This window comes from Bidens hawaiensis, unplaced genomic scaffold, assembly GCF_021521415.1.
Source record: "Bidens hawaiensis isolate Kalapana, Puna unplaced genomic scaffold, B.hawaiensis_p1.1 tig00034408_1, whole genome shotgun sequence".
Lineage (NCBI taxonomy): Eukaryota > Viridiplantae > Streptophyta > Magnoliopsida > Asterales > Asteraceae > Bidens > Bidens hawaiensis.
In genome coordinates this window covers 120,578-133,208 of record NW_027505319.1, presented here as the reverse complement: position 1 = coordinate 133,208, position 12,631 = coordinate 120,578, and the positions used below count along the sequence as shown (strand labels likewise).

At 37.7% G+C, this 12,631-nt stretch overlaps 1 protein-coding gene across 1 annotated transcript; it reads left to right on the top strand.

Moving 5' to 3' along the window:
• The first annotated feature begins 909 nt into the window (after positions 1–909).
• LOC143612344 (mitochondrial import receptor subunit TOM6 homolog) lies at positions 910–2,737 on the top strand. Its single transcript, XM_077086351.1, has 2 exons — positions 910–1,112; positions 2,545–2,737. The coding sequence occupies exon 1, from the start codon at positions 913–915 to the stop codon at positions 1,075–1,077; it is 165 nt and encodes a 54-aa protein (XP_076942466.1). The 5' UTR covers positions 910–912; the 3' UTR covers positions 1,078–1,112; positions 2,545–2,737.
• Positions 2,738–12,631: the final 9,894 nt, after the last annotated feature.

The following is a 12,631-nucleotide window of genomic DNA, read 5'->3' as shown; positions in this document are numbered from 1 at the left end:
GGCACCTCCCCTCTTGGCCGCGCGGCGCTCCGACTAGGGGGGGGGGTGGCTTGGTCCGGTCCAGTTCGGTTCACTCCTGGTTCGGTCCGATTCGTTTCCTGATGCTCAGGTTCGCCAGTTTAGCTCATTTTTTATCGTTTTTCGCCCTCTTTAACCACGAACAAGTCCCGGGACCTACATTATTCAAATATGTTAGTAGTATACAAATCTTAACAAAAACCGAGCATAAACTAATAAAATATTAAATAAAATATACAAGGGATTTATGTATTTTAAGCATTATATCACATATACGAAAAAACAAAAAGGTAAGTTTATATAAAACTCAATAGTTAAAATAATTACAAGTGTTAAAATATATCACAGTCCCAAACTGAGTCGAGCGAGTCAGCTTGATATTTAATAAAGTCGAACTCGAGTTTATGATTTCAGCTTTAATTTCGAGTTGAGTTGAGTCGGCAGGGCATTAAGTTTGAGTTGAACTTGAGGTAACTTTTGGCTCGCTAACAGCCTTTAAGTATTGTTACCCGCTGTATCGTGCGGGCATATGACTAGTAATTAATAAATTATGAGTTTAATTAGCGCTTTCCGCTGATTCCCTGTGTATTCAATATCTTACTTGTCGTTGCTAGTAAAGGTATTTTATAAATGCTTTTGATTGACCTTTTGATGTCGATAAAAATAATTCCGGTTCCGAGGAGAAATCCTAACCAGGTTGTACCGGCACGTGGGGTAGGGGTTCCGGAAGAGTGTATTTTGTGCACCTCTACTAGACTCCTACCAGTTGTAGTTGCTGGGCCGCAATGGGCTTGAATTAACTAACCCTGATGTGGGCTGATTAGATAGAAGATATTCATCACCCACCGCCTAGGGTTTTTGATTTCATTCTCAACAGAAACCTAAGAATCGAAGATGTTTCCAGGGATGTTCATGCGAAAGCCCGACAAAGAGGCCGCTCTAAAGCAGCTTCGTGTTCACGTCGCCTTGTTCGGGGCGTGGGTCGCCGCTATTCGGGTCGCTCCATATGTCCTCCATTACTTTTCCGACAGCAAAGACGAGCTTGTTCTTGAGTTTTAGTTTTGTTTATTCCAATCGCATCTTGATTCTTAGAGGTAATTGCTCAAAACCCACAATTTAATTGTTTGCTTTATACTTTATTGATGATTTATGGTTGTTTAAATTGCGTAATAATTACTTGTAGACTAGAATATGCAAACGTATGAGAATCACTGTATTTAATTTTTATATAAAAAATATATTGGAATAAACGAAATAGGTAAAAAACTATTTCATTGTTAAATTGGCATAATTACTATTTAATATGCTAATTTTGTTTTCTAAGCTATGGTTTGTTGGGGTGCAAACGAGCGCAGCCCGAGTTCGGCTCCTGAGTCGTTTTCTTAAGACCGGGCTCACTCGTTTTTGTTTATTAGTTGTTATAATTATTTATAAATTTTATTAAAAAAACCGTTAGCGAGCCTAAGCTTGGTTTGGGCTCGTGCGCAGTACCTTGAACAAACCAAAGCTCAAAACGAGCCTTATTGTGCAGCGTGAAATTAATACATTGAACTTGAAAAGTGTTTAACTTAAAAATAGACTAGGCTCGTTAAGGCTTCCATACAAGACTTGACCTCGGGCTTGATACCTAAAGGAGTTTTATTTGAGGCTCGGGCTTGATAAGCTCCGGCTTGTTTTGACTTACGAGGGCTTGAGCTCAGGTCGTTTGGAGCTCTTTTTCTAAAGCTTGAGCTTGGTCCGCGAGTTGTTTTTTCAAGCTCGTGCTTGGCTCATTTATTATTTAGTAATTAATTCATATACATTTTTATTATTTTATATATTTTGAGAAAAACCTTAAGGAGCCAAAGCTCATTAATTCATAGAAGTCCAAAATAGGTTAAACTAAAAATTATACAAGACTTGTACAAGGCTAGAGCTCGGGCTTGACAACAAGCTTTATTAAGGCTTGGACTTGGCTCAATCTTGAAAAGGCTTGGCTTGTTTGAGCTTTTTATTGACCCGAGATCGGCTCCTTAGCACCCCTAGTTCTTGAGTAGCTTGCGAGTGGTTTGGCTCATTTGCACACCTAATGATTTGTTTTGGACTGAATTAGGTAAAAAAGTCAATATCTTAGAGCATGTTTGGGATTGAATTTGAAAAATGCTTATTGGCTTTTTCGAAAAGCAATTTTGAAAAGCCAGTATTTGGGGCTTTTGGAAAACTACTTTTTGACCCTTTCAAAAAGCTAAAATAAGAAAGATTTTTGTGATTGCCAAACATATTTTAATTTATTGGCTTTTTGAAAAAACCAATAAGCCAATAAGCATTTTTTAAACTCAATCCCAAGCATGCTCTTAGTTTGATTGCATTACTTGTATTAATGGTTAGTTTCATTATCAGACCTAAGAATTTAAATTTAACATACTTAACACAGATAAAATTTATAAGTTTTTGGTGGTTTATTGGCAACTGATTAGTGAATGGTTAGAACATATGAGGAGCCGAAGGTGTTATCGACTGATGATTAATAATTTATCTGTTTTGCAGCTATGGTATGGCATGGCTCTATGGAACAAGTGTGGTTTGATGACAAAGCTCATGGGTTAGTTTAATATTTTGAGATTATGTTATGCTTGAAGCAAGAAAATTATTTTTCTGCAATTACATTCTATAAATTTGCCCAACAACATTTGTTACTTGTTTAGGGTTTTATTATTAAATGGTTCATCCATTTCTTTTAGTGGCATGTGCATCTTTGGCTTAAGCGGTATTTCTAGCGTGTTTGATGTTGTCAAAAACCGGTTGTCGACAATGGAATTGACATTTGATGTCATGTGACGGTTGACAAAACTCGAATAAAATGTTAAATGTAGAACACAAACGTTTAATAGTCAAATAGAACATAATTTTACATTTTTTAGCAATTAAACTTACTTTTTTGAATTATTCATAGCATATTTTAGTTTGTTTTCTTAAAAAAAATAATGAGTAACGAACAAAAGTGTATATTGTATTTTACATGTATGTTTTTTTTAACTATAAACTTTTATAAATAACCAAAAACCGCCAAAGCAAAGACACCAAGCAAAACACCAAAGGGCAATCTCCACAATCCGGAGAGCATCCCAAGAAAAAAACAAGAAATTACATTAAAACAAAGTCACAACGATTAGACCAAACTAACGATCTATTTCTCCCCCTATATTTAAGCCACAGAAACCCAAAGGATTTAATATAACTGATAATATTTTCTATTTTAACCTCTTTTCCGTCGAAAACTTTTTCATTCCTCACCTTTCATAAGCTCTGACAAGGTATAATAATTATACCATGCAACACTTCTTTCTCCAAAGTTCCGAGCTTTATTGACTTATGGAGTTCAAGAAGGTCTCTAACCGAAAATCCAAAAATTTGGGGCACATTACACCAACGACTAATATGCTCCCAGACCACGGTCGCAACATAACAACCTATGAAAATGTGGTCTGCAGATTCACGGCCCATTTCGTAAAGACCGCACACGTTATCGGCCACCCTTAAGTTCCTTCTCTCCAACGCCTCACGGGTAGGGATTCTATTCAACTCGGCCCTCCACGCATGAATGTTACATTTTGTTGGGACCCACTTGCTCCACTTCATTATAAAATTGTTCCCCGCGTTTTTATTTTTTAACATTAAGCATTTGATCGAGCTTATAAAGAAAGCCCCTTCTTTATCTCCAAGCCAAACCCAAGAATCCGGGCCTTCCTTCCAACTTGCAGTCATCATCAAATGTAAACACTTCACCCATTCATCCCTTTCTTGAACTAAACTTGGAACTCTAATCCAATTCCAAGACCAACTGAAACTGCCTCCATAACCTGTCATTGACTTTCCACTTTTTTTCTTTTTCCAACTTATACAAATTAGGAAAAGCTTCTTGTTGTAACATCTCAGGAATACCCTGATCAATTTTGGGCTAAAAAATGCCAAATCTGGAAGTAAAAGGACTGAAAATGAAAATTCTAAACTTTACACGAATATGCAAGACTGAACAACTTCGCGTATCGCGAAGATGTTGGCACACATTTCGAAGCTTATCCAGTTACGTGGCGGCACGTCTCAACACGGGGTTGAAATGCAAAATGCGGCGCCGTCATGCATCTTCGCGTATCGCGAACAACCATAGCATGCATCTTCGCGATACGCGAAGATGCATAAATCGAGGCTATAAATAGGCAGTCATGGGCATGTAGTAACTGGAAGGGGGATATCATTAGTAGACTCTTCTTGTCTAAGGTAAGTAATTCGTACACATCCCAATCAACCGCGAGACCCGTTTACTTACCTGGAGAAGTTTGCCAACGTGATAAACCCTATTAGGCCAAAGCATGCTATACCAAACACTAATACAATCATGATTTCAAAACATTCACAAACCTAATCAAGGTTAAAAACCAGACTTAAAGTCTGCAGTCTAATCAAGAAACACCATCAAGGTGATCATTCAAACCTATTTGTTTATAAGTTAATAATCAGTCGCAATCAAGAAATTTTCTTCAAACAATCACATCATAGGTACAGGTGAATATGTTAAACCTTTATAAACAGTCAAACATATTTATACTCTATAAGGTAAACAGGTTGTTGTCTTATAGAGCCAGTCAAACATTTACATAAGATTACGTGATCTTTAAAACTTTATAATACAAGGTAGAAAATAAAAGAACTCAGACCAAATACACATGTGTCTGGATCCAAACATAACCGTTAAGCCTAAACAGTTAAAGGCTACGTGGCCGCGGGCTAATGGTCATATATAGTTTATCCAGAATGGGCTACATGGCTCGGAGACTTGTGTGTGTGTAGGGCAGTGTTACATATGCCGGGTATAGCAATATATCTGCTGAGATTGTCAAGAAAACTATATTTGTATTATAAGTGTTATTTAAATGCTTTTAGAGTCATAACTATTCACCAGCATATAGCTGACGTATTTTAATCCCACTTGTAGGTAATTAAGTTTGATGGTATATAGCAAGGATTAGAGTCGTCTCGAAGATAGAAGTTCGCACCGAATGATGGCAATTTTGTTATAAAATCCTTGTAATATTAAAAACAATATTTTGTAAAACTTCAACTTGGGTATTTAATTCCTAAGTGAATTTTCAATGTAAATTAATATTATATTAAACATTTATGTCTTCCGCTAAAATTACCCAAACTCTGATATATTTACAAAACAGGTACCAACTATTGGTCACACTTCTAGGCCCTAAGATGGGATGTGACAGGTTGGTATCAGAGCCATCGGTTTTAGTGAATTAGGTATTATGATAATAGTACCTAAGCTTTAACCTTAAGATTTCCATTATTATTATCATTATTATGTAGGGATAAGATAGGATTGGTAATCTTTTCTATCCCTAAGACTAATTAAGTGCAAATGTCGTATGTTAATTATCTGGGTCATAAGCATCAAGTTGCTAGAAGAACTAATCCTACACCCGTTCTTTATCCGCCAGATATGACCAGTAGCAACAATCATAGTTACTATACTAGCTTTTTCGGCCGGGAGCAGCCGACAGTTTCGAATTTGCCATACGGGACTCAACCAGTATACTTGCTTGGTAGCCAACAAATGCCGATTGAGATATCATACGACACAACTAAGAACAATCCACAGTATCACCCGATAGAGGAAGTAGAAGTTCAGAGTATATTTAAGCAGGAAATTTATACCGATTCCTCTAGCTGGATGAATTGTCACACGGATCCAAATAGATGGCATTTCGGATCGCCACCCCCGAATGCTCAAATTTTAACAGGACCAAGTCACCGTAATCCTGTACAATCACAGATGCCAGAAGATGAATCAGATCCTGAATAAGAAGAAGAAGAAGAAGAAGAAGAGTCTCATCCTCAATTCCCCCATATGTAGGTCCCATCCCAACAATCTCGGAACAAGCTAACGAGATAAGAGAGGAAGGACGTTTGATTGAGAAATTTTACACCAACAACATACCTGATGAGGAAATACTAGCATACGTAGCCAATCCCCACTTATATCCTAGAGAAAATGCATATTTATTCCCTACCGCATCAGCACCCACAGGTTATCCAAATCCGCCCAACGCGGTGATGGATGAACTTAGAAACGAAAGGGTAGATAAAAAGAAAATAGGGAAGAAAATAATAAAGAAGTGTGATAAGATGAAAAGTCTTGTCAAAAAGTGGGTCAAGTATTATAATGAGTTGTTATGTAATGTTGTTGTTGTATTTCCTTTCCAAATGTATCATAAATCAAAGTGAAATGGAAAAGTTATACTACTGTGTCCTAAACTATTATTATCTTTATTTTACAGTATGTCCGGAAAAGAGAAAGCTGATAGTAATCCAACTGTCCAAGATAACAATAATGAAAGGACAGTAGAGGAAAATATCCGAGCAATACATCCCCAGTACGTGTGCGGTATTCGTGATATGATTAAGGAAGCTGTTAACCCATTAGTTGAATTAATGAAAAATAATCCAAGTAGAACAGCATCCTGTTCCAAAAGACCAAGTCAAAGCAAAAACGAAACTGTCCAGTCAAAAAGGGAAACAAAGAAAGAAACTGAAAATAAAGAGTCAGAAAAGAAGGAAACAGAACAGAAAGAACCGAAAAAGAAGGAAGAAGCAAGTGTTAATAGCTCGACTGCAGAGAACGAGCTACCAAATAAAACAAAGAAGTTAAAAGTTCAAGAAGGATGTTATTTTAAAGTATTCAAAGTTTACAGCCCCAAAGAGTTTTATGGAGATAAGGGAGCGATAGTAACCCTCCGATGGTTGGAGGAGATGGAATCGATTGTGATCTTCAGTAAATGTTCTGAAACAGAGAAAGTTCAGTATACCTCCCAGATGTTTAACGGAGAGGCATTAGAGTGGTGGAATACTCTCATCGAAGTTAAAGGTAGAGAGAACTTATACAATTTGGAGTGGAAGGTGTTTAAGGAAATGATTTTGAAAAGGTTTTGTCCGATTAACGAAATAGACCAAATTCAAACATAGTTGTGGAATCACCGGGTCATTGGAACCAATTTAAAGGAGTATAACACCAAGTTTTTGGAGTATTGTCGCATTATTCCACATTTGGTCACCCCCGAGTTTAACAAAGTGACTAGATACATTTACGGATTACCAATCGAAATCCGTGATCTAGTTCGTTCGCACATGCCTGCGACAATTGAGTCAGCAATGGAGTTAGCCGGATATTTGTTGGACGAAATGATCCGGAATCATGATGAGAAGAAAAAGAATGAGGAGAAATCGCCTATTGGAGGAAAGATAAGGAAAGTCGAGAAGAAGAAGGAAGGGACATTTATGTACACTCGTCCTATTTGCAAGTCATGTGGTAGAATGCACTATGGTAAATGTTTACGACCAGCCAACACTGTCACCTGTAATTTTTGTAAGAAACCTGGTCACATGGAAGCTGATTGCAAGAGAAAAACGGTTGTATGTTTTGATTGTGGAGAGAAGGCGCACTTTAGTACGGAATGCCCAAAGAGGAAGCCAATGGTCACCACCGCTGGAGCAAGTGGAAGTGGTGCAAAAACTGACGGTCGAAAGGGAAACGCTCGATTCTTTATGCTCGATAGACAAAAGGCAACCGATATACTGGACGTGATTACTGGTACGTTATCTATCAATAACGTTTATGCTAGAGTGTTATTAAACTCCGGTGCTAATCAAAGTTTCATAGACCATAAGTTTTGTAGTCTATTAAATGCACCTCTAGTAAATTGAATGATCATTTTGAAGTTGAAACTGCTAATGGTGAATTGATTAAAATAACCGAGGCCTTAAGTAACGCAACAATTTCATTAGCTAGTTATGATATACCTATACGATTGTTACCCATGACCTTAGCAGGATTCGATGTAGATTTAGGAATGGATTGGTTGGCAATGAACCAAGCCCGTATCCAATGTAGTGATAAGGCGATTGAAATTCGAACACCGAATAGTAAAATCATTCGGATCGTTGGAGATAAAGAGGCAGGAAAAGTTGGAATAATTTCAAAGATAAAAGCCAGTCGTTGTTTAGGTAAGGGATGCCTTGCTTTTATGGCTTTTGTAACCAAAGAACCTGAATCAAAGAAGTTAGAAGAAGTACCAGTTATTTCAGAATTTAAGGATGTATTTCCTGATGAGTTACCGGGAATTCCGTCAGACAGAGACGTAGAGTTTAAATTAATTTAGTGCCAGGAACCTCACCAATAACAAAGTCTCCTTATAGACTGGCCCCTACAGAGATCAAAGAATTGAAGAAACAGTTGGATGAAATATTAGAAAAAGGATTCATTAGGCCAAGTTCTTCACCATGGGGAATTGGGGAGCTCCGATATTATTTGTTAAAAAGAAGGATGGTTAAATGAGAATGTGTATAGATTATCGGGAGCTGAACAAGGTCACAATCAAGAACAAATATCCTCTTCCCAGAATCGACGATCTATTTGACCAGCTTCAAGCTGCAAGTTATTTTTCTAAAATTGATCTTAGGTCTGGATATCATCAATTAAAGGTTCAAGAAGAAGATATTCCAAAAACAACATTTAGGACAAGGTACAGACATTATGAGTTCACCGTTATGCCTTTCGGACTCACTAATGCTCCGGCAGCATTCATGAATATGATGAACCGAATTTGCAAGCCATATCTAGATAACTTTGTTATTGTGTTCATTGATGAAATTCTTATATATTCCAAATCGGAAGAAGATCATCGAGTTCATTTGAGGGTTATGTTGGAAACTTTGAAAAAAGAAAAGTTATATGCCAAGTTCTCTAAGTGTGAATTTTGGTTACCGGAAGTTCAATTTCTTGGTCATATTGTAAATGCAAAAGGAATCCAAGTTGATCCCGCTAAGATAGAAGCTATAACCAAATGGGAGAAACCAAAGACACCAAGTCAAGTAAGAAGTTTTCAAGGCTTAGCTGGATACTACAGGAGATTTATTCAATATTTTTCAAGAATAGCTGTCCCTTTAACTGCACTCACCAGAAAGTCTGTCAAATTTGAATGGGGACCAAAGCAAGAAGAAGCATTCGAGACACTAAAAGAGAAATTAACAAATGCACCGATCTTAGCCTTGCCTGAAGAACAAGATAACTTTACCATATACTGTGATGTTTCGCACATGGGAATGGGATGTGTTTTGATGCAAGGAATGAAAGATATTGCATATGCTTCGAGACAATTAAAAGTTCATGAAAAGAACTACACCACACATGATTTGGAACTGGGCGCTATAATCTTTGCATTAAAGTTATGGCGACATTATTTGTATGGTGTTAAGTTTATAATACACACTAATCACAAAAGTTTGAAGCATATTTTTGATCAAAAGGAACTGAATATGAGGCAAAGACGTTGGATGGAAACTTTGAATGACTATGATTGTGAAATTGTATATCATGATGGAAAAGCCAACGTTGTAGCAGATGCTTTGAGCAGAAAAGAACATGACAAACTAAAAAGAGTTCAAGCTCTTATATTAGAACTTAAAGTAGATTTGATCAATCAAATTAAAGAAGCCCAGAAGTTGGCACTAGAAGAAGAAAATATTAAGGCTGAAAAAGAAAATTGAACGATTGATCAATCGGTTAGAGGCAATGATGAAATAATCAGATTAGGGAAAAGAATCTGGGTACCGATGGTTGGAGAATTAAGGACTAAGATTCTTGATGAAGCTCATAAGTCAAAATATATGATGCATCCAGGAAGTGATAAGATGTATCATAATCTAAAGAATGATTATTGGTGGATAGGTAAGAAGAAAGACATTGCCATATATGTTGCCAAGTGCTTAACATGTTCTAAAGTAAAAGCCGAACATCAAAAGCCTTTAGGATTATTACAGCAGCCTGAAATCCCGATATGGAAATGGGATATGATAATCATGGACTTTATTATGAAGTTACCGAAGACTGTTTGACAAAATGATACGATCTGGGTTATCGTAGACAGATTGACGAAATCGGCTCATTTCATCTCAATACAAGAATCTTTTAGCATGGATAAACTGGCACGTATATACGTTAAAAATGTTGTATCTTTGCATGGTGTGCCATTGTCTATCATTTCCGATAGAGATAGTCGTTTAACTTCAAGGTTTTGGGCAAGTTTTCAAAAGGCTATGGGAATGCAATTGAATTTAAGTACTGTATATCACCCACAAACTGATGGTCAAAGTGAACGCACTATCCAAACGTTAGAAGATATGCTTCGTGCATGTGTGATTGATTTAGGAGGTAGTTGGGATACTCATTTACCGCTAATGGAATTTTCATACAACAATAGTTATCATACAAGTATCCAAATGGCACCATTCGAAGCATTATACGGACGGAAATGTAGAACACTCGTATGTTGGTCAGAAACAGGGGATAACCAGTTATCGGGTCCTGAAATCGTTCAAAGGACCACTGATCAAGTAATCCAGATGCGAGAACGGTTGAAGGCGGCAAGAGATAGACAGAAAAGTTATGCTGATGTCCGCCGCAAGCCTTTGGAATTTCAAGTAGGAAACAAAATACTACTTAAGGTATCATCTTGAAAAGGTGTAGTACGATTTGGAAAGAAAGGAAAATTAAGTCTGCGATTTGTAGGACCATTGATTCGTAGGACCATTCAAAATACTTGAAAGAATAGGACCTGTTGCATATCGGCTAGAGTTACCCGATGAAATGAAAGGCATACATGATGTGTTTCATGTGTCAAACCTACGCAAGTGTTTAGCTGATGAAACTCTTGCAATGCCGTTAAAAGATGTTGAGGTTAATGAAAAGCTTAAGTTTGTGGAGCAACCGATTCAAATTGAAGATAGTATGATTAAATTCCTCAAACTAAACGACTTAAGTTGGTAAAAGTCCGTTGGGATTCAAGACGTGAACCTGAGTATACATGGGAACTTGAATCGGAAATGAAAAGAAAATACCCAAACTTATTTCAATAAATCTTGAGGACGAGATTATTCTAAAGGTGGGGAGTGTGACATCTGCCCCGATCCGACCCGACCCAGGTACCCGTTTCTCTGACCCGATCTCTTTCTTTTATGATTTAATATTTATTTATACTTATACTTTATTTTTAATAATAATAATATATTTTCCTTCCCGCCTCTATCTCTCTCTTTCTTTCCGCCGTCCCGTCCCTCTCCTTCTCTCTTTCCGCCTTCTTTTCCCTCTTGTCGCCGTCCCGCCCTTAAGCCTTGTTTCCCTCTTTTTCTTCTAACTCTTTTGTTCCTTCCCGCCTAAGGTTATCTGCGCAGACCCCTTGCAAGGAAGCCTGCGTGAAGACCACCTGTTTCAGCGTTACGCGAGACGAACTCTTCTCGCAGCACGCTAAGAATTGTAATTCTTCTCGCAACGCGCTAAGAACGGTAGTTCTTCCCGCGGCGCGCTAGGAATTCTAGTTCCTTCCGCGGCGCGCTAAGAAATATGATTCTTCCCGCGACGCGCTTAGAAATGTAGTTCTTTCCGCGACGCGTTAAGGTTGTTTCTGACTGCCTTCGCACTCGCGCTCTCTTGACCTTCTGTGTCTGCCTTCGCGCCTTAGCCTTCTCGCGCTGAACCCTTTGAGTTTTCTTCTGTTGAATCTAGCCGTTGCTTTTGTGTTGTCTTATCTTCTGAGCTGTTGACCTAATCTGCTTTATGTCTGAAAAGCCACTTTTGGCGCAGCATGCGCACCAACCCCATTGGTTGGCAGAAAAAGTGACTGACATTATCTTTTGAGATCTGCTTTTGCCATGCTTGACCAGTACCTTTATCTGACCCGCCCATGCCTGTTTACTGTTCCCTGACCGCTTTATCTTGCCCCCTGCAGCTGCCATATCTTTTGATATCTTTTACTTGCTTTTGATATCTTTTGTTATCTTTTGTTTCGTCTTGTTCTGTTTGTCTTGAGATCTTTTCCCCTTTTCTAGGGATTATGTCTCCTAGGGTTTTCTCTATAAATAATAGTATTATTTTCTTAACACTACACACAAAACACTTAATCTCTCCTGTTTTCCTTGCCCTCTGCCGCCTCCCTCTCTGCCTCCGTCTTCCTCCCTGTTCTGCCCTGCTTTTCCGGTAATATATATATATTATATATAATAATTTACTTATTAATTATGCTAACTTATAATCAAGACTTAAAACAGATCGTTAAAACAATAATCTTTAATTATAGGTTAACTTGTGCTTGTTTAAAGTTGGTTCTTGCTTTATCTTACACCGCATCGTTTATCAAGTGAGTAATCTCGTACCTAATCCCTTTTTATTTTTACTGTTTTGGGATGTTCATGTGTTCATACAAACTTAGAGTCTTAAACTTGTTTATGAACTTTAGTCGCGCAGTATCCCATGTGTTGAGGACGTTTACTTGGCTGTTATTTGTATGTGTGTATCATTAACCGCTTTGTTCGGCCTATTCCGAAGTTTTCATGGATCCATTAGATGAACACGGGAGACCTATCGTTTACGGTTTTCTTTGTTTACACTTGCACAGATGTTTTCTCGTTTTTGTGCTCAATTGGGAGCACGGATTGAACTATGAACTATGAGCTATGATCTATTTAGGCTTGATCACAATCTGATTGCACCCTTGTTAAACACCAGACATACACGTGT